General features: G+C 39.9%; 1 protein-coding gene across 11 annotated transcripts in view; it reads left to right on the forward strand.

Annotated features, from left to right (window-relative positions):
• The first annotated feature begins 4,399 nt into the window (after positions 1 to 4,399).
• The window catches only part of CFAP206 (cilia and flagella associated protein 206), a 32,657-nt gene continuing 13,817 nt past the window's right edge, over positions 4,400 to 23,239 (forward strand). For 3 of the 11 annotated variants that reach the window (XM_079939756.1, XM_079939766.1, XM_079939765.1), the window contains exons 1-6: positions 5,584 to 6,212; positions 8,317 to 8,400; positions 11,294 to 11,384; positions 13,782 to 13,970; positions 14,759 to 14,917; positions 15,989 to 16,197. In XM_079939756.1, coding sequence (XP_079795882.1) covers positions 6,072 to 6,212; positions 8,317 to 8,400; positions 11,294 to 11,384; positions 13,782 to 13,970; positions 14,759 to 14,917; positions 15,989 to 16,197 — 873 coding nt within the window. In that variant the 5' untranslated portion in view covers positions 5,584 to 6,071. Of the gene's footprint in view, positions 4,700 to 5,034; positions 5,251 to 5,583; positions 6,213 to 8,316; positions 8,401 to 9,058; positions 9,102 to 11,293; positions 11,385 to 13,781; positions 13,971 to 14,758; positions 14,918 to 15,988; positions 16,198 to 23,239 lie in introns of those variants that run through there. The other 8 variants (XM_079939761.1, XM_079939760.1, XM_079939763.1 and 5 more) reach the window with 8 other exon arrangements.

A 23,239-nucleotide genomic window follows, 5' to 3' on the forward strand; every position in this document is an offset into this window, starting at 1 on the left:
TCTAGTCTCTTCCTAGTACAGCTGAAACACAGTTTTCAAAGGAATCAAAATGATCCAGAAATAACTTAGCTGCCTAAAAAAACCCAAAGCTCAACACTCCTTGAAGGGAGACAACAAAATTAAGGCAGTCAACAAGGATAACATTTACACCGTCCACCATTCAACAAAAATTAGTAAACATGGTAAAATGCTCAACTCATTTGCTCTTAAGACTTTAGGGAAATACACACACACACACACACACTCACATATATATTCCCCTGTTTAAAAGTGTGATAGTCCCTGATCCCTGACATCTTAAAGTCACTTAATCATAGGAATTAAGTCTATGCCATTTCGTGAAGATAATCCTATTTATCTTTGAGTTAAAAGCATTCAGTAAAATGGAGCTCACTTTCTCTCCTATGACTTCCATCACAACTGGTCAACTCTGTTTGTTTTATGTTAAGTTAGATCCACTACTGTCTGTAGATTTGTACTCTGGTGTTCTGAAACAACATAAAGTCCTCTTTCTCTTCTAACAAAACTGAGACTAGTTCTCAGGCCATGTTTTTCTTAAGGTAAATATATCCAACTCCTTCCATTTCTTTCTGACAAGATTCTTCTTATCATTTTTTGGAGGCTCTCTAGTTCCTCCATGTTTCTTTTTAAATTGCTGCCATGTTAAAACTAGAAAAAACTTGTTCTACAAAGACTGGAAGTCCAATAAGTCATGGGAGTGTGAAATACATTTTCATATTGATTTTGTCAACAATAGTGTTAAAGGTAATAATCATATCTAAAATGTACTGATCCCTTAAGCTATGCCAGACACTATGCTAAGTGCTTCATAAGGATTCCCTCATTTTATTCTAACAAATCTATGAGGTAGATGCTATTATTATCTTTGTTTCATAAATGAGAAATTTGGACCATTGAGAGGTTTATAGATGAACTATTATCACAGTAATATTGTATAATAAGCTACCCCAAAACTCAGTGGTTTAAAACAATGCTTATTTGTTCTCACACATCTGTAGGTTGGCTGGAGTTGGGCTGACCTAGGTTGGGCCCATCTGGACAGCTCTGCATCTCATTGAAAGACTGGTTCAGGCAATTCTGCTCCATATCCTCTCATTCTTCTCCTGGGACCCAAGAGCTAGCCAGGGTATGTTCTTCTCATGACAGTGACACAAGCTCAAGAGGGAAAGAAGAAATGTGGGGTCTCTTAAGGCCTTGACTCTGAACTTGATACACTGTCACTTCCATACATCCCATTGGCCAAAGCAAGTCATATAGCTAAACTCAAAGGGCAAGGAAGGATACTCCACATAAGTCCATAACAAGGGTGTGCGTGCAAGGAGGAGTGAAGAATTAGGGCCAATTATTCAATGTAGCACAAAAGGCTACATAATACTTCCAAAGTCACACCTATTGTAGGTAGCAGTTAGGGATTGAATTTGGCTGAATGTAGCAGAAAACCTAAATAATGAGATAGAGGTTTATTTTCTCTGATGTTATGGGAAGTCTGGAGGTAGGCAGTCAAGAAGACTGATACGGCTGCTCTGAGATAGCACCAGGAACTCAGGCTCTTTTTTAGATTTTTGTTTCCTCACCCTTAAGCTGTGGTTCTCATCTTCATGTTCACAATAAGGCTGCTGGAACTTTGGCCAGTACATTCTCATTTCAAGTACAAAGAAAAGGGAAGGAGATAGACATAAATATGAAAGGCCTTTCTCTGCCTCTCCATCCAGTGATTCCACTTACATCTCATTGGCCAGGACCATGTCACAGGTCACCCCTAGCTGAAAGCGGGGGCTGTTGAGATACCTTTTTTTTTTTCTTTCAGAATAGAACATTGTCATTTACAACACAATCAGTGTTGGTAAGGGAGAAGAACTTGTATATTAGGTAGGCAACTAGCAGTATCAGACACACTCAGGAAGTATTTGTGCCAGGATTTGCCCATTAGTTTAAAATTATACCTAACATGATGGAATTATTCTTACCAGCTTAAAAAATATTTAATGTTCTTTTTTCTTGTTTGTTTTTTTTTGGCCATGCCACGCAGCCTGCAGAATCTTAGTTCCCCAACCAGGGATTGAACCCATGCCCCCTGCAGTGGAAGCATGGAGTCTTAACCACTGGACCACCAGGGGAGTCCCCCAAAATATTTAATATTCTAACATAATATATGCTCATGAAACACATTTTGGTAGATATCTTAAAGTATAAAGAAGAAAACAGCCATGCTCTCATTGCCTAGATATAACCGCTGTTAAAATTTTGCTATATCACTTTCTTTTTTGTTGTGTTACTTTATGTATTTACAGTTTCCAAATTGGGCTCAGTTTCTATGAATAGCTAGTCCTCTCATTTTTTTCTCAATTTTGTTTTATAGATCATAAGACTATATACTCATTATAGAAAATCTAGAAATTCAGAAAAGTATAAAGGAATAAAAATAACTAACCCATACTCAGATAAGTAATAAAGTAATAAATAAATAACTTAGATCCACACACGGCTAAGGATATTGGTAAATTGACTTACACACTTTTTATATATTATGTATATGAATATAGCTGAGGTCATACTGTATATATATTTTGCATTTGGCTTTTTAAAAATATAAGACAAACACCAGGTTTTTACTCACATTTTAAATGCCTGCCTAATGTTTTACTTTATCAACATTCCTTAAATCTCAGGTGTTTGTATTTCCAGTGTTTTGCTATTATGTATCTTGCTACTCTAAAAATCTATTTTTGCACAAGCTTCATCCACATTCTACAACAATTTTCTAGAAGGGGAAGATAAATAATCCTTTTATAGTATGACGGGTATTTTTTGTGTTGATTCATTTCCTAATAATTTGTGAATGTCCTTAAGTAAAGTTTATTTGGTATATTTGCTTGCAATTTGAGAAAAATTACTGGCAGTAGCCTTTTTAAAAATAAAACTTCGTTGTTTGATGCTCTGCTTCTAATATCATTTTAATGCTGTTTCGTACTTTCATGTCAGTAGGTGGACCTAACGAACATTACCGTTAAAGGACAAAACCTCATTATTCCATCTCCAGACTCGGATGGGTTGTATGTGCTTCTAGAACGTGCAGTTTTCTCTTCTGGCATCTTGGGCTATCCTATTACTGACTTCCTTTGAACAAGAGGACGTGAAATTAAACTGTGATCCTTCTTTTGTTTTTTTAAAAACTAGATACTAATGGAAGAAATGTTCACATATTGAGGTATGGGGAAAGTCATCCTGGCTTATACGTAATTTAACTTGAATTTTATGCTAACTAAAACAGCCGGTTTGTGGCCTATCAAACATACACTGTACCTCTGCTTTAATCATTAAAGAAAAGTGCATTGACCCTGTGTTAAAATTAGAGCTCTTTCCTTGGCAGCCAATGCTGGTACTCCTTCAATGATAAGACTTCCTTCCTGGTGCCAAGGCCATACTGACTGGCTGTGTACATGCTAATCTGTTTTTTTGAAACCTTGAAGGAATGCATCCCTGACTTGTTTGATATTCTTTGTTCTGACAAAATATAAAACTGTTGAAAACCATGCTTTTCAGGAGCAATTCCTCAGAGTTATCTGAAAGGCTGTGTCCAGGGCTGTAGGCCTCAGTTAAAACTCTTTTCTGTTCCTGTTATGGATTGTTTATTGATTATTTCCAGCAACAATACTTTTATATGCACTGCATTTCTCAAGAATACAACCCTTCCGTTTTCCCATCTCTAGGAACTGGCATCTGCTTGCCTCCCCCACTGTATCCCCTTTTTTTAAAGGCTGCATAGGTTTCCATGCTACCAAGTTAATTAATACTCTTGTTTAAGAGATCTTGTGTTTGACACCCTTAACCCACTGAGGTGTAGTGAACCTGCCTTCTTCTGCCTGGGATTTGGGTCTCTCTGTAGTTTGTTTTGGCTGTGTTGGGTCTTCATTGCTGCGCACGTGCTTTCCCTAGCTGCGGTGAGCGGGGGCTACTCTTCATTGCTGTGCGTGGGCTTTTCATTGCGGTGGCTTCTCTTGTTGCAGAACATGGGCTCTAGGCGCACATGGGCTTCAGTAGTTGTGCCTCACGGGCTCAGTAGTTGTGGCACATGGGCTCTAGAGTGCAGGCTCAGCAGTTGTGGCACACAGGCTTAGTTGCTCCGTGGCATGTGGGATCTTCCCCGACCAGGGATCGAACCCGTGTCCCCTGCGTTGGAAGGCGGATTCTTAACCATTGCACCACAGGGAAGTCCCTGGGTATCTCTGTATTTGTTTGTCTTTGTTTTATAAAGTTATTCTCGTCCATCCTCCCGGGAAAGACTCTCAAGCTTGGACTCAGCCACGCCTCCCCACCTTGGCCCTACCCACATCCTGGTCCCGCCCCCTTCGGGCCCTAGCGTTCGGTTTCCATGGTTATAACGCTGCTTCCTAGAGAGCCCAGCTGCCCAGAAGGCCCCCGCAAAGACCCCGGGGAGGAATCGGGTAGACGCGGCTCCAGCTCTCCATTCCGGCCAAGGTCAGCCCATTCGAGGCTCCGCGCCCTTGAGCCCGCGGTGTACCCCGCGAGGAAGCGAGCGTGGGGCCGTGGACAGAGCCTGGGCCGCTGGAGCATCCCGTCTAGTCTGGTTGAGGCTGAACTGTAAGGACTCCTTTCTGGGCGCCGCCGCTGAACGGAAACAGCGGTCACTTCCGGCCGGAGGCACCCAGGTCCGCAGGTCAGGCTTCTAACCCGTAATGCGATGGCGCCTGAGCCCGCTCACCGCTGCTCGGGGCCGCTTGCACCGCCCCGACGGCCTGAACTTGGGGGTTTAGGCTTCCCAGAGTCAAGCACGGGCGGGTACTGAGGGGAGTCGTGAGCGGCCCGGGCCCGGCGCCCGAGGGCGCTCGCGCACGCGCACACGCAAGGCTAACGTTTGAGCACGGGCTCGTTAGGAGCTGCTGTTTTAAGCGCTTACCTTCTGCCACGCACTATTTTAACCACTAAATGTATAGAATTCAGTCCTCGCGACAACTCCGGGGAGAGGGTAGTAGTCGAATCTATATTTTTCAGATGAGAAACCGCTTCAAAGAGAGGTGAAGCAGATGCCCGAGGTCTCAGCTAGAAAATGGTCGGGTCACGATGGAAACCGGGCACTCCGGTTCTGCTGGACAAGATGACGTATTGTTGACCCTACCTGAACCCTAATAACGCTGAAAGTTAGCTTTATCTACCTGGGATTGCCTTTTTTATTCTCTACATGCTTATTTCCCCTGTGCTCAGTTACTGGTACGAATCAGAAAACCTGATAGCCATTAAAACCCGCCACCTTTTCCTGGTTTATAGTAAGTGGAATTAATAACCAGGAGTTCCTTTTTTTCCGTGATGCATAACTCCTGTAATATTTTTTGCTTTTATGTTTTTAATCAAGAGTCTAAATGCCAACTTGGATGTGCTAGGAAGAGAATTTAGGCGATCCAAGCAAGAATTGTTTTCCAAGAGTCATTATAATTATGAAAGGTCATTTAGTGAATGTGGTGGAATAAGCATTTCCTCTTTCAAGCTGTACTCGGCCGCCTACACAAATGGGAGTGGGGTTTCTCATTAATTCTACTCCACCCTGCCCCCAATAGTGTTTAGCCTTTTTTTTTTTTTTTTTTTTTTTTGCGGTATGTGGGCCTCTCACTGCTGTGGCCTCTCCCGTGGCGGAGCACAGGCTCCGGACACACAGGCTCAGCGGCCATGGCTCACGGGCCCAGCCGCTGCGCGGCATGTGGGATCCTCCCGGACCGGGGCACGAACCCGTGTCCCCTGCATCGTCAGGCGGACTCTCAACCACTGCGCCACCAAGGAAGCCCTTAACCTTTTTTTAAATTTAAAAATATCATGCTATAAATGTACTTTTGGTAACCACCATCATTTAAATAAAGAGGGAATGTTTCAATCATTTGAAGCATTCCAGTTGCTCTCACTGTCATTTTTATAAATATGAAACAAAGTGATGAAAACAGGAGGGGCCTAGATACTCGTAAATACTAATAAGTTAATAAATAATATGACTTTACAAATATGTTAGTGGTGAAATCTAAAGAGGAAAAAATAATATATAAATGCAATTAAAAAAATCTTTTTATTTAGCCAGAATGCCTCCCACTCAGGCTGAAAGTGTTATAAAGAATATCATTCGAGAAATAGGACAAGAATGTGCAGCCCATGGAGAGATTGTTTCTGAAACTCTGGTTGCTTTTATGGTAAGAATGAATATTTTTGTGAATTACTGCTTTATTAAAAAATGTGTTTAAGCGGTGCCCATTTTCCTCTTAAAATTCTGTGGTGTTTTCCTAACTTATTCCGTTGAAAACATACTGAGACCGTTGGACAAGTTAACCAAAAATATATTTTTTTAAGTCTATAAAGCATGTTAGTTCTTGATTTAGGAGACTGATTTAGAAGATCTTGATAAGTTTTAGAAACATCAATAATGTTTTCCTATGTGGGAGTTTTTTTAAGATGTATTTTTGTTCACTGTTGTAAAAATTACTGATTGCCTTCATCTTGGAGAGGCAGCAGTGAGCGATGGCGTGAAGCCAGATCTTAATTCCCTGCCCAGGAGTTGAACCTGGGTAGCCTGGATGAAAACCAGGAATCCTAGCCACCAGACCAGCAAGGGCTAGAGGCTAGAAGCTATTTTTCCCTGGCTCTTGCCCCCAGTGGAAAACGCATTTCTCACGGAGGCAAAAACTGTAAAAACAGGTAGAAAGTTTATTATTAGAGACATAGCACAACAACAAGTGGGGGAGCACACAGAGAAACAGTTTGTTTAGTTAAGACAGAAGCTAGGCAGGGACTTCCCTGGTGGCGCAGTGGTTAAGAATCTGCCTGCCAATGCAGGGGACACGGGTTTGAGCCCTGGTCCCAGAAGATCCTACATGCTGCGGAGCAGCTAAGCCCGTGTGCCACAACTACTGAGCCCATGTGCCGCAACTAGTGAAGCCCGTGTGCTTAGAGCCTGTGCCCTGCAACAAGAGAAGCCACCACAATGAGAAGCCCACACACCACAATGAAGAGTAGCCCCCGCTCGCTGCAACTAGAGAAAAGCCTGTGCACAGCAACAAAGACCCAATGCAGCCAAAAATAAACAAATAACTAAATAAATTTATTAAAAAAGAAAAAAAGAAGGTAGGCAGAGATGCACATCTGGAGAGAAAGGGTGTGGGCGTCCTCCTTAATGAGGAGGAGTGCGGTAAACGGGCAGTTAAATCATTTATGTAGGTCAGTTCTTCCAGGTCTTTGCCTGCCTTCTGGCAATCGTCTTTTTACCCCCTGGCTAATTTGTTTCAGGACCCTCTCCCCAGGTGCGCATGCACCTCTCAGCCAAGATGGATCTCGATGCAAAGGCATCTGGGAGAAGCAAGACTCATTGTGGCCTGGCATTATCCCCTGACTTTTTTTTTTTTTTTTTTGCCGTACGCGGGCCTCTCACTGCTAGTGGCCTCTCCCATTGCGGAGCACAGGCTCCGGACGCGCAGGCCCAGCGGCCATGGCTCATGGGCCCAGCTGCTCCACGGCATGTGGGATCTTCCCAGACCGGGGCACGAACCCTCATCCCCTGCATCGGCAGGCGAACTCTCAACCACTGCGCCACCAGGGAAGCCCTGTCCCCTGACTTTTGACCCCACAAGGAGACTCTGCACACGCCTAGTGACTCCCTTGCCCCAAGGGTGGGGTGGGAGGGAAGCAGAGATCCCTTGATCCTTTACTCAAACAAGTTTGTGCCCCGCTTTGTTCTCACCATGACTATTATCTTAAGGCATCCCCAAGAGACAAAACTTGGCTATTTACCCTGTCCCTGTGGTAGCTTCCATTTCGGAGAGTAAATAGGAGACTGATTTTAAATGTCTAACCTGGAGCCCATCTAACTCCTGTCTCAGGAAATGCAAACAGGAGACTAGCTGTAAGTGCCTGGCCTGAAGCCCACTTTTTGCTTCCCTATGAAATGTAAGCAGGAGGCTAGGGGTAAATGCCTAGCCTGGAGCCCATCTGTCGCCTGCCTCAGTCTCTCTACTCTTGCTTTTGTTTTAACAATACACAATAAAAAATACGATAAATATATTCAGTTTCCCAATGTAAAATCTAGCCATTGCTTTCAACCTGTTTCTCCATGTCCTTTTTCTAACACCATGTTCAGATTTGATGCTTATTGCTCCCGTTCTTCAGCCTCTAATGGTTATAAGAAAATCAGCTGAATAATCAACTGCTGGGTAGTCAAGAGGAAGTTATCTAAAAAATGGAAAATTGTTAAACTAATTTTGTAGTAACATGAAATAAATTGAATGGACTCTTTCCTACTCTCAGGTGAAAGCTGTTGTCCTGGACCCAAGTAATGGCTTTAACACGGATAGAACTCTCGTGAAAGGCGACGTGCAGAAACTTGTAAAGGTGATTATCCAGCAGTTCTCAAAATTTGAATTATTACTTGCAATTCTAAATGTAGTATTTGTGTTGGTCAATATTGCCTTCAGCTCCGTGAAAGAAAACCCCACCAAATCGTGGTGCAGACAAATGAGAGTTTTATTTTTTCTCATAAAACGAAGTCTAGAGGTACATAGGCTATTTTTCCTGACTTCCTGGGTCACCATCATGCATGTGTTTTCACCCCAGGGTCACAAGATAGTTCTCCCACCTCTAGGCAGGCATAAGGTAAGAGGACAAAGGTCAAAATGTGTGTGCAGTTGGGTCTGTCACTTTCTTTTCGGAAAATAACAGGCTTTCCCAGAATCCCTCCCATCTGTTTGCATTTTATTGACTAGAATGATACTGCAAGTGAGCCTGAGATATTGATTTGTTTTTTCTTTCCTTTTTTAGCTGACCAAGTCTTTGCCTTAATCCAAACTGGGGCTTTGTTAGTAAGGAAGGAGGGGTATGGATACTGGCAGGTAGCAGTGTCTGCCACAGTATTTCAAAGACATCTTGTTATTAATCTAATGTTACATTGAGAACATTATTAACTGACTTGTCATATACTGTACAATTATAGTACTAAATTAAGATTCATATAATTATTGATTCAATGTAATTTGTGTTTTTCAATTCGAAGGGAAAAATTGAACCCAGAGCAAAGAATTCATCGTTAGAATCAAGTAGGTGTGCCTGAAAAGCAATTTTAAGAACTAAAGAGGGCAGGAACTTTAGACATTGTTAATTTTTTCATATGTTTTAAGTTTGACTCACTGGGTTTAGATGCTTAAATATTTATTTTCTAGATATTCCTCAATGTATTTCCTAAAATTTCAACATTTATCTTTTTCTTCCTGGGCTTAATGATTTTAATTCCCTCCTTCATACAAAAGACTTGAAACAAGCTTTCCCAGACTTGTACGTGATATTTTCTGAGCTCAGACAAATGGCAGAGAAAATTTTCATCATCTCCATCTTCTCGCACAGCCAGCAGTTCGCATAGTGGAGTGCAGATCTGTCTGCAGATGCTGGAGGGTCAGGAAGAGCTTTGGAAGCTTGGAGCTGGGGAATATGTCGTTACAATAACTGTGCAGAAGAGACTCCATGATTCTCTAAGGCAGCTGAGAGCTGGGTCTTTCTGTGCTGAATCTGAGAATGTGGTATAAGGCCTGTTTTTAGCGATAGGGGAAATGACTGATGGTTATTCAGAAATTTGATTGGACAGCCATGGAGGAGAATCAAGGAGGGGCAGAAAATGTTTTTCTCCTTTTCATGGCTCAAGAAGAGTTTTGGTTTTTTTTTCTCCCTCCAACTCAACCAAGTTGGAAAGAATCAAGCTCAATATACTTTTTCTTTAAATTTATTTTTTTATTGAAGTATAGTTGATTTACAATGTTGTGTTAATTTCTGCTGTACAGCAAAGTGACTCAGTTATACACTTATATACATTCTTTTTTATATTCTTTTCCATTATGGTTTATGCCAGGATATTGAATATAGTTCCCTGTGCTCAATATACTTTTAATATGACAGGTACATTAACTGTCAATTTATATAATAATTCAAGTGATAAAGATTGTTTTCTTTTTTCTCAATTAAAAATCATGTTGATGAGCTAGTCTGTGCATTTGTAAAGTCTGTGCTTGGAACGCCACTTCTCCACCTGGAGGGGTCCAGGCGCATGGGTCCCCTAAAGATAATGTTCCGTCCTCACTCCTGCTTTCCCCTCTTCCTCCTCCCAGGAAAGGAGGGTTGGTGGCCTGGGAGTTGGGTTGAGGGTTGGTGTTGATGTGCCCGCTGGGTGCAGACATAATATAAGTCTAACAGGTGAGATGGGGGAAGACTGGGCTTGGGGGGTGCAGAGGAGAGAAGAAAAGAAAAATTCAGGTTGATCCTCTATTCTAAAGAGGCAAAGCAGAGAAGGGATGAGCTATCTATGTTTGGGGAAAAACAGGAGAAGATGGACCAGAGGAAGAAATTTTGAAACAGAAGGTAGAGCCAGAGAAAGTCTGTGAGCAGGGGGCGTAGCCGCAGCAGCGTTTTATAAAATGCACATGACCTCCATCATCAGCAAAAAAGAGTGTTAGGCTCAGATAAACAGAAATGAGGGGACTTCCCTGGTGGCGCAGTGGTTAAGAACCCTCCTGCCAATGCAGGGGACACGGGTTCGAGCCCTGGTCCAGGAAGATCCCACATGCCGTGGAGCAAATAAGTCCGTGCGCCACAACTACTGAGCCTGCGCTCTAAAGCCCGTGAGCCACAACTACTGAGCCCATGTGCCACAACTACTGAAGCTCATGTGCCACAACTACTGAAGCCCACACGCCTAGAGCCTGTGCTCCACAACAAGAGAAGCCACTGCAACGAGAAGCCTTATCACCAGAAAAGTAAGAGTAGCCCCCGCTCGCCACAACTAGAGAAAGCCCGCGTGCAGCAACGAAGACCAAACACAGCCAAAAATAAATAAAACAAACAAACAATAAACAAAAACAAAACCAAAACAGTAATAAAGGGACTCAGGAAGAGCTGTAGACAGGAGCATAAGCATCATGGCACATTCACCCACATTCAGGCTGCAGAGACTAAGCAAAAGGTCAAGTTCCTTGCCTCCAACTAGACTATTAGTTACTTGGGTATGGTAATATTGGTTAACTCAGGGGGAGTAGCTTATTACTTAATAAATGTTGTTGGTTAAGTAAACTATAAAGCGTAAAGTCCTCAATGAGAAAAAACATAATAAAAATGGTCATTGGTAGATAAATATCAGAAATAATGGCTTTGATGTTGCTCTTTGATTTTGAGCATAACTTTGGAAAACACTTCTGATTTTTTCAGAAAATATAACTGGAAGCATGTATGTGATTTTCTTTTTTAGCTTTGTGTGACTCGGCTATTGGACAGTAAAAATCCTTCCCTGGACACCATTAAGATGCAAGTCTATTTTGATATGAATTATACAAGTCGAGGTAACATATATCTACTGATTTTGATACCCTTTTAAAGAAGATTCATATTGTATTTCAGGTAATAAGGGTGTTGACTTAAAAAATGTTCACAACCTAAAAGTTGATTGTTATGTTTTATTCAGCGGGAAATTTTAGGACTTCAAGCTAGTCTAATGTCAAAACAGTATTGTTAATTAAAGGGAACTGATATCCCAAATTAAGGAAATTAGGGCTTTTCTTTGTATGAGAAGATGCAAGAGTCTGGGCTCACTGATATGGACCTCAGCTATCTGGAGCCAGTATCCTGTGTTTTCACATCCTGAGTTTCCTCAGGGCTCACTGTGGGGAGTGGCTGCAGTCTGATGGCTGCTAGATGGCAGGTATTCTTTCCTTCCAGAGTTCCCTCAGGGCTCACCAGCTCACACTGGGGGGCTGCAAGTGCTGATGACTGTGACATCCTTTGTTTACTGAGATGGCAGGCAATATTCCATTTCTCAAGGGCTTCATTTGGTTGACCAAGAACAATTTAACTTTTTCGTTTATCTTTTGAAATTTTTTCCAACTTTGAAGAATGTAATAATGTTGGAGATGCTAAATGAGAAGAACACCAATGGCCTTTGTGAGTGTCAAAAGTTTCCAAGTCTATTGTGTTTTGACTATTATACCACTAATACATAATAACTTAAGTTAAAGCAACCAGCTCACTGAAGTTAAAATTTTTTAATTTGCTGATTTTATTTTTCCTGGTTTATATTATTATCGTATAATGCTTACCTAAATTATGTAACTTACCCAAAAATGAAGTGACTGGTGAGAAATTTAAGCTTAGAACATATTTCCTTATGTAAATAGTTTCTTACATACATCAAAAATAAACTGGAGGGCTTCCCTGGTGGCACAGTGGTTGAGAGTCTGCCTGCCGATGCAGGGGACACGGGTTCGTGCCCCGGTCTGGGAAGATCCCACATACTGCGGAGCGGCTGGGCCCGTGAGCCATGGCCACTGAGCTTGTGTGTCCGGAGCCTGTGCTCCGCAACGGGAGAGGCCACAACAGTGAGAGGCCCGCGTACTGCAAAAAATAAAAAAATAAAAAATAAAAATAAACTGGAAAGAAGAGAAAAAAGGAAATGAAATTTCTCTGTAGACTACATTGCCTCTGCCCCACTGTAATTCAATCATTATTAACCATTTGGTGATTTTTGTTGTCTTTTTTTCCCTCTCTGAATTAACCTTTCAGTTATGCTACATGTGTAAAATCATATATCTTGCTTTTTTGATCAGTAATAATATTTTAGAACAATAAATAATAGTGGAATTGATGATGTAATTTAGATTTTTCTTACTTTCAAAGTTTGAGTTGTTTTTGTGGTAAGATTATAGCTATGAACTGGGCATGGTTGATATGTTAATTATTGCCCTTGTTATAGGGTGTCTTATTGACTTAGTTGCAAGAATTATAGTGCTGGTGAACTGCGGCTCCTTCCACGATTAAGCCTAAACCTCACTGTATTACAGGAAGAAGGGAGAGGGATACCATTCTTGATGCAACATCATATTACAGTAATGATATTCAAAGGAAATTTATCTAGAACTAAAATAGAAGTACACATAATTGAAGAGGAATATTTGTACTACCTATACGGATATTTATTTTAGATGTGTTTACATACGGTATACTACACCTACTTACCTAGAGAGTATAGATAGTACAATATTTATACTGTATGTGTTTATAATATATATTATAAATTGTCTTGTGTACTTTCTGCTTAAGTAGGAGGTTTTAGCCCTATCTGCTATTACGTTTGGATTGTCTGTTTAAAGGCTTACGTGTTTTGATAAAGCATGCCATTTAAATCGCGGTAGTAAATCTTTCCCACTAGATTTTTGTCTTGAGGTTACTTGCTGGCCACTGTTCATTTTTGCTTACTACATCTTACGAAAATACTTGTTTTCATGCAGTAGAATTGCCATACCAAGCCATTTTTTCCTCTGGTCCTATTTTCTTTTTTAAAAAATTTTATTTATTATTATTATTTTGGCTGTGTTGGGTCTTCGTTGCTGCATGCAGGCTTTCTCTAGTTGCGGTGGGCGGGGGCTGCTCTTCCTTGTGGTGCGTGGGCTTCTCATTGCTGTGGCTTCTCTTGTTGTGGAGCATGGGCTTCAGTAGCTGTGGCATGTGGGCTCAGTAGTTGTGACTTGTGGGCTCTAGAGTGCAGGCTCAGTAGCTGTGGCGCACGGGCTTAGTTGCTCTGCCGTATGTGGGATCTTCCTGGACCAGGGTTCAAACCTGTGTCCCCTGCATTAGCAGGCGGATTCTTAACCACTGCGCCACCAGGGAAGCCCCTGGTCCTATTTTCTTATGTGAGAAGAATTCTAAGTATCAATATACGGAACATTGTCCTTTGCCAATTTTAGAGGAATTTCTCGAAGAACATCACCGGGTCATAGAGTCTAGATTAAGCTCTGTTAGCAGAGAAATTACAGATAGTCGAGCATGTGTTCGAGAAGAACTGGAAAGCCTCTACCGCAAGATCGTCAGCTACGTGTTACTGCGCTCTGGGCTGGGGTCCCCAACAGACATCAAGATTGTCAGAGAGGCAACAGGTAAAAAATATACACCATTTCCATTCCATCCATGAACATACATGAACATAGTATCTTATAAAATATGTTGAATTATAAGTATTGAAGATTTCTTCTTTTATCTGAAAAAAAATTAGCACAAAGAAGAGGTTAAAATTTACCCCAGATTTTTTTTACACAGTGTATCAACACTAAAACTCAAGAAGCACTTTTGGGAAGTGAATATTGTTAATCTTCTTAGAGCTGTAGGTACCTAGGGGCCTATTACAATGTTTCACTACAGAAACATTGGCAGTATGATTAACCAGGCTGATTGGGGAATGGGGACTGCTGGGAGAGGAGATTTCCTACTGATGAAAGGCGTTGAGTCTGTCACCTAGGATGGATGATGGGAAATGGCACTGTTTTATCCTCAGGAAATACTCGCCCACTTTCGTACTTTAAGATAAGGAATAGGCAATATCTCTAATCTTCCTGCGGCTTTCTTCCATAATTATTTTAAAGCATCATTTTTTTTCTACTCAGAGCCCTAATTAGGAAGCTTGTTTTAATGCCCATTGCCAAAAAATTACTGATGGATGCTTAATTATGAAAATAGACGTGAGGCAATGGCATTATTTTCAGTAGCTCAGCTTTCTTGATAAATGCTAAATTTGCCATGTATTCTGGAAGCAGGTATCAGACATTTAAAGAATCATCTAAGTACCTCTATAAAGACAAGCCCCTTAACTTTCTGCTGAAAGGAACTTGTTTTTAACGTTCTGATATCTTTACTTACCATTTTGTGGTCTTTATTTGGTCTGTTTTAGCTGCCCTACAGAGTGTTTTTCCTCAGGCTGAGCTTGGGACATTTCTAACTCTTTCTAAGAAGGACAGAGAACGCCAGCTGAAAGAGCTCACCATGATTGTTACTGGAATTCGTTTATTTAACCGAGACTGTGGAAAGGGAGGAGAAGGCATTGATGACTGTAGGTATATCATTAAGTTAATTCTATAGGTTAGGTAAGTTTAAAATTTAATGGGAACAGAGGAGAATAATTCACAGTACACCACTGGCATTCTTAGATTTAAGGTTTGCAGTTTTGACCATCCCTTAGGTACAGCTACTGTTCATAATGTGTAGTAATTTTTCATTTTATTGGGGCAAGACCTTAAATTTTATGTACCATGAAGCTAGTATGGGAGCATGAATCAGTAAAAGGATTGAGAGGGCCTTCTGGAGGCCAGCCTCCCCAGGTCAGTGGGGCTTTGTGTTCTTTACTCCAAGTCAAATAACCAAAAGGGAATAAAATTCAGTGATTTAAAAAATAAAAATCACCCTGAAAAGCAAACCATTGTTGATGTGGTTAATGGAATGAAATGGTCCAAGAGGAGATATCTGCAAGTCTGTAAACTCAGGAGCCTCTACTATGCTGTTATATACTTAATGCATTCATTATCTGTAAGTTTGAAAGTACTCATTGAAATACTTGCTCAAAGACCTACCAGTAGAAGTAACTTCCTTATGCATTTGGTACACACGTAGGCCCACTGAGAAGGTGTTAGTGTCTTTTTACCAGATCACTGATCTAGTACAATAAGGTAGTTTTTTTTGCAATTTAAAAACTGTTCTAAAAAGTCAATTCCCATTCTTCATAAAGTTTCCTGTCTTGCTAGACAATTCTGTTATTTTTCAGTATCCCAGTGAGTTTCTTAAGTGGTACACTTCTATTTTCTTTTTTACCAGTAGTAAAGAAGGTACACAGAAGGAGAGATACAGGGGCTTTTCTAGAGGCACATAGTTAATACAGCACATGACACCAACGCCTGTCTATTCTTTAGCATCTCCTATATTTTAGTAGCAAAAGCTGATCTGCTTTAACTTTTGCTTATTATTCTGGTAATGTCTTCTTGTTTTTTGAATATGCCTCCTTATTGTTAATTTGGTTGAGGAAAAAAACTAACTCAACCTAATGTTTAAATATGACCACTTTCTAGCCTTTTTCTTCTGAACCTTTTTAGATTGCCTCATGTCTCTCTTATTATACCTCTCAAACCAGTGCCAGCTATTCTACAGGAAGCAATCCCAGCCACCACTCAGCATGTTGATTCCCAACTTGAGGTGGTCCAGGACCAGGCATACCGCTACACAGCCATCCTCGAGAAAGTAGCAGAGAACCCACTCTTGAGTCAAGAACTTCAGCCCTATATGTTAAAAGAAGCACTATATAACGTGCGACAATATGAGTTCTTCCTTCAGATCATTTTGGTGAGTTAATCTCATAAGAGCTGGTCTTTCCCACAGAATTCAGCCTCTTTGTATATATATTCTTTGCTTTGAATTAAATATTTAGTTTAATTTTTAAAAACCCACTGGTTAGACAAAGATTTTTTTTTTAAGTAGAGTTGATTTACAATATTGTGTTAATTTCTGCTGTACAGCAAAGTGATTGAGATATATATATATATATATATATATATACACATAACACACACATTCTTCTTTTGTATTCTTTTCTATTATGGTGTATCATAGGATATTGAATATAGTTCCTGTACTATACAGTAGGACCTTGTTATTTATTGCCACCTCTTTATATATTATGGGGTGAAAACAAAAGATAGAACCAGGTCGTTGATAAAGAAGGCAACCTTAATAACTGCTCAGTATATATCGCATCTGTAGGATCAAGAACTAAAATAGAAATGGGAAAGTTGGATGTTGATATTAATGAAGATGTGTTGGCAGGAATGGATTTTGGGTAGTTGATTCTCTTTGTTCCTCGGTAATATGATTGTTGCATGGTTGCCGTAGTTAAGCAGGTATATGTATATATATAAGCAATGCTGCATTGTTTGCCTTCATTCAGAGCAAGTGTCTAACATACAGTTTGGCAGGTTGTTGGCACTCAAAGAACTTTTATGTAATTATTTGTTCTAATTGTAAAAATTGGTAGAAAAGATTTTTATTTCTGGTGTTTTTAGATCTAATGAACAAGCCAAGCACTATCCCCAGAGAGCTGGAAAATATGAAGTAGTGATTTTAAACTTCTTTTTAAAGCAGCAGAGCCGTTTCAGATGGAACCTTATTCAAAATCCTAAAAGTATAAAGCAAGTATCTAGATGAAAGGATTGGAGGACCTTTTCACCAAGGAGCATCCCCAAGCCACCCTAAGATTCCAGGGAACACAGTTCGTTAACTATGTCATGGCAGCAAGCTATGTTTCCACCAGTTACTGTTTTGTTTCTGTTTTTTTCCCCTAGCTGTGTTGAGGTATAATTGACAAAGTTGTAGGATATTTAAAGTGTACAGTGTGATGATCTGATATACATACATATTGTGAAAGTATTCTCCCACTGAATTAATTAGCACATCCATCCCCCTGGTCACTGTTTACCTTCACACAGCCTCTATTTTCCAAACACCATAAGACCACAGGATCAGTGGAACTGTCTTTTGTACAAGTGAATACTAATGTCTTGAGGGATAGAACAAGCTGTATTCTGCCCTCTCTTCATTTTCACTTGTGTCTTAATGACTCACTACCACTTTTGGCTGCACTCAATCTGTCTTCTCTCCTTACCTCTGCTACAGAGAATAGAAAGATCACATCCAGAAGACATGACTGCATTGCAACAAAATAGAAGTGGTCCTCATAGCTGACCTACTATCTAATTGCCTTCAGAAGGGAGGACTCTAAATCAACCATTTGAAACCAAATCATTCTTTAGGGTACATGTTCCCCTAACACTGACTTGTGGCTAGCAGCCTTATGTAACTAGTAAGATACTAAGAGGATTTCACGGTCAGTTTATCTTGAGTGCATACAGTAAATACACATTTACTTTTGTGATTTATGTCCAGAAGGGATATTATAAGAAAGAACTTTGGGAAACTGTCACACATGCTGTAAGGACGTTGTAGAGGACATTGTTCATTATGTAGCATTTTCTCACAGCTTTCACTCATGAAACATATTCAGCCAACTAACTGACAGTCTTATATTCTCATTGGAGTTCTTACTCTCAGAGCTAGAGGGACGGTTTAGAGTGTAGAAGTGATAAGTGTGGGTCCTGCAGCCAGACTGCGTGGGTTCTAATCCCGACTTTGCCACTTACGAAATCTGTGTCCTTGACCAAGTTGCTTGACCTCTCTGTGCCTTAGTTCCCACGTTTGTAAAAAGGGGTCATTGATAGTCTCCACTAGGTAAATAAGGTAGAACAGTGCTTGCAGACAGTGAGAGCTCAGTAAACAGATGATGATGATGATGATGATGATGACAGTGTTTATTACCATCATCATCATCGGGGCATTAGCAGAACAGCTCTGATTTCATCTCAGTAGGGGCACAAGCTGAAGACCTCTTATTTTTCTAAACAATATCTCATTTCCAAGCCCTCTGTTGCTCGTGTTATTAGAAAGTTCACATTCTGATCTTAACACTCTTTATGACGGTCTCATACTCCTTTCAGTCAGGGTCAGGATGAGTTTTCTTAACCTTCTGACTTTTTTGCTGGTTAATCAGTGTTTCTTTTTGTTGTTGTTGTTTTTGTTGAGATATACTTGATTTACAATGTTGTATTAGTTTCAGGTGTACGACGTAGTCATTCAAAATTTTATAGATTATACTTCATTTATAGTTATTATAGAATATTGTCTACGTTCCCTGTGCTGTACAATATATCCTTGTAGTTTATTTATTTTATACATAGTAGTTTGTACCTCTTAATCCCCTACGCTTATCATGCCCTTCCCCCCTCCCCTCTTTCCAATGGTAACCACTCATTTTTTCTCTATATCTGTGAGTCTGCTTCTTTTTTTAATATTCACTACTTTGTTTTATTTTGTAGATTCCGCGTATAAGTGGCAACATACAGTACTTGTCTTTCTCTGTCTGACTTATTTCACTAAGCATGATACCTTCTAAGTCCATCCATGCTGTTACAGATGGCAAAATTTCATTCTTTTTTATGGCTGACAAAGATATGATAGTTTTTAGCTATCCAACCTCCCCCATCAATCTACCTTAGTTAACAGTTAAGGTTAATTGTTACAGAATGGATACAGTTTAATCAGTATTATCACTAGGTTATAAAATACGTCAGTTTATGTCTAGCTGAAACCTTTTCCTGGGTATGAAATCTATGAATACTCTTTTTTAAAGTCACATTATTTGAACAGATATCAATATGCTTTTTGGAAGCATTGATTTTGATGCAAAATTTTTCTTTTGCCAATGCTACATTCAGTTTACGTAGACATTTGAAAAATCCAGTTATAGTTTGGGTAAGATAGTGAGTTATTGTTTTTTGATCAGGACTTTATCTGCTGCAGTGAACAAATCAAATACTCTGGAAGAGAAAAGGAAGGGGTGATTGCAGTCTTGTTGACTGTCTTAGCTGAGAGAACAGAATTCCATCCTCTGTGGGCTTTTGAAGAGCAGGGCAGTCACCATAGAGAGAAAACCACTTATTGTTATCGTGCAAGTAAATGTCGCCTGACACACAACATTTCTTAAAATATGTAAGTCAAGACTTTCGTACACTTCCTCCCCCCAAGCTCTGTCTGCAGGGCCCTTTCATGGCATAGATTATACAGGACTTCTTGATTTTTCTGATAATTTAAGTAAGATATCAGTTAGGTGGAATTTGTGCTTGTTTTAGACTTGTTGAAAAATGTCCATGGAAGAAAGTATGAAAAACTTATAAATTAAAAAGTGAGGGAGAGGAAGAAGAATGCTAGGTTCACATGCTTTCTCCAAGCATTTTTTGGACTGCATTATGATAAGAAAGTTGAAGCGACTTTATTCTTATTTTTTTTCTCCAACAATCTCATTAGAAATATCTTTGTGTTAGGATGCTGTCAAGTTCGTGGTGGCAGATACAGGCTTTTCAAGATGTGAATTTTATCATTGGTAACAAAAACTATCGTTTTCCTGAAGTGACAGACACATTTCATTCACTCTCAAGAAAATATCTTCCAATAGCTAAGGCTCAAAAACCATAGTTTGTCTGCCAGTTCTTTCAGGTAAAAATGCTGTTCTACTGGAGGGGAAAAAAGACTATTTCAGCTTGCAATCCAGTCATGTAAGAGAACCATGTGTTTTAATATGCAATAGAAGTGTTTTATATATACTTTCTGTTTGATCACACTGATTATTAAAAAACTGTGCACTTAAAGGTCAAAATTCAGTCAAATTAATACATTTTACTGCGTCATCAAGGATAGTGCTAAGTGAAACTAGCTTTTTTATTGAGATGCAATTGACATGCAAGATTATATTAGTTTCAGATGTATAGCATAATGATTCCATATATATATATATTACAAAATGATGGCCACAATAAATCTAGTTAAATTCTTCGCCACATCATTACATTTTTTTTCCTTGTGATGAGAACTGTTAAGATCTACTCTCTTACCAACTTTCAATTGTACAATACAGTATTGTTAACCAGTGATAGTCACCATGCTGTACATTACATCCCCACGGCTTATGTATCTTATAAGTGGAAGTTTGTACCTTTTGACCACCTTCACCCATTTTGCGCACTGCCATCCCCCTCCCCTACCTGTGGCAACTACCAATCTGTTCTCTGTATCTATGAGCTCAGTTATTATTATTTTTTAAATTTTTATTTATTTATTTTATTTTTGGCTGTGTTGGGTCTTCGTTTCTGTGCAAGGGCTTTCTCTAGTTGCGGCAAGCGGGGGCCACTCTTCATCGCGGTGCGCGGGCCTCTCACTGTCGCGGCCTCTCTTGTTGCGGAGCACAAACTCCAGACGCGCAGGCTCAGTAGTTGTGGCACATGGGCTTAGTTGCTCCGCGGCATGTGGGATCTTCCCAGACCAGGGCTCGAACCCGTGTCCCCTGCATTGGCAGGCAGATTCTCAACCACTGCACCACCAGGGGAGCCCTATGAGCTCAGTTTTGTTTTTTTTAAGTTTCCACATATAGCAGTAAGGTCCTGTTGTGTATGGCACGGGGAATTATATTCAATACCTTGTAATAACCTATAATGGAAAAGAACCTGAAGAACTTTTATATGTATGACTGAATCACTTTGCTATACATCAGAAACTAACACAACATTGTAAATCAACTGTACTTCAATTAAAAAAAAAGATTCCAGGGACTTCCCTGGTGGTCCAGTGGTAAAGAATCCGCCTTGCAATGCAGGGGACACGGGTTCGATCCCTGGTCAGGGAACTAAGATCCCACATGCCACGGAGCAACTGAAGCCCCCATGCCACAACTACTGAGCCTGTGCGCCTTGACTAGAGAGCCCGTGTGCCACAAACGACAGAGCCCCCACACCCTGGAGCCCGCACACCACAACTACAGAGCCTACCCGCCCAGCCCGCGTGCCACAACTAGAGAAGAGAAAACCCGCACGCCACAATTAGAGAGAAGAGAGAAGACTGCACACCACAACAAAAGATCCCGCGTGCCTCAGCGAAGACCCCACGTGCCGCAACTAAGACCTGATGCAGCCAAAAATAAATAAAAAATAAATCTTTAAAAAAAGAATAAATAAAAATTTTAAGAAAGGTTCCACATATAAGTGAGATCATATGATATTTGTCTTTGTCTGACTTACTTCACTTAGTAAAATTCCTTCAAGTTTCACTGTTGTTGCTGCAAATGGCAGGACTCCTTGTAAATAATGCTGCAGTGAACATGGGGGCACATATATCTTCTTGAGTTAGTGTTTTTGTTTCCTTCAGACACATGCCCAGAAACGGAATTGTTGGGTGATGTGGTGGTTCTGTTTTTAATTTTTTGAGGAACCTCCCTACTTTTTCCATAGTGGCAGCACCAAAGTTACATTCCCACCAACAGTGCACGTGTGTTCCCTTTTTATCCCCACATCTTTGCCAACGCCTGTTATTTCTCGTCATTTTGATAGTAGCCATTCTGTCAGATGCGAAGTGATATCTCATTGTGGTTTTGATTTGCATTTTCCTGATGATTAGAGATGCTGAGCAATTTTTTGTGTACGTGTTGGCCTTCTGTATGTCTTCTTTGGAAAAATGTCCATGTAGAATTTTTAGTTGGAAAGTTCTTTTTGGTAAAATGTAAACAGGGATTGTTCTAGGACACTATCAGGAAAAATCAAGAAGTTCTGTGTGCCTAATCTGTGAATGGAGCCTGCAAGCATAGCTTAGGGGAGTAGGTCTGGAGTATCTTTACTTATAGTTTTGAAAGAAGTGTTATGTATTGAATGTAACTTTTACTTTGGAGAACATATGCAGAATTATTTCTGTTTCTTGTTGATTGTGTACAAATCTAAAGACTTTAAGGACTGCATTTTCATATTTGATTCCTAAAAGAAAACTAGCAATCAAGGGGAAAAACTCTGAGGGGCAGAGAAGAGACTTATTAGATAGGATAAACAATATGTAAATTATTATTATAAATTTTATTTTAAAGAAATAATGGGAGAATGAGGCAAGAGGAGGGGAGATGCTTAGAGTAGTATGGGTAAAATTGAAACAGGATGCACATTACATTGTGAATAAAAAAATTCATTAGTTGAAATACAATGATGATATCTGATATTTCTTATGAAGTAATAATTTTTTGTCATTTAAAAATAGTCTAGTAAAACATATAGTTAGGTTACAGATATCTGAGAATTCAAATGCAGTTTTTTTCTCTTCATGTAATTGTTACTCTTTAACACTGTGCTAATAACCCCATACCACTGCCATTTCTGGTCACATCTTAGGATAAGAGCCCTGGGCTCAGACGATCTGGTGTAGAACCATGATTCTGCCCCTCATTAGCTGTGTATTCTTGGGCAATTTACTTACCTTTCTGTACCTTGGTTTTCTTATTTGTACTTACCTCTTTTTGTACTTAACAAGTATTTAATATGGTGCTTAGCACATAATAAGAATAAATGTTAGTAATTATTTCAGATTCAGCATTTAGCACCTTATTTTCAGATTGCTATGGTTGTATGAGAAATATATTGTTTTTCTTTCAATGCTGTGATTTTTAACATTTTCTGCATTCTTGAAAGCAATTTTTAAAAATCTGGGTATCAAAGTAGTTTTCAAAGGAATACCTCATGAATTTTATCTTTGAGGAATGGGAAAATAACAGTTCTAGAAAACGGTGCTAGAGGATCCACTGCTCGGGAATGCAATTATACTGAATATCGAAGAATACCTGTATACATTTGAGAAAAATTATAGCCATTGTATTTCAAAAGATTCATCCATTCAACAAATGTTTCTGGAGTGCCATCCACGTGCCAGTTCTGGTCTTCGTGTTGGGGATACCATGGAGAGCAGAATCCTT

Source organism: Stenella coeruleoalba, assembly GCF_951394435.1.
Source record: "Stenella coeruleoalba genome assembly, chromosome: 12".
Classification (NCBI taxonomy): domain Eukaryota; kingdom Metazoa; phylum Chordata; class Mammalia; order Artiodactyla; family Delphinidae; genus Stenella; species Stenella coeruleoalba.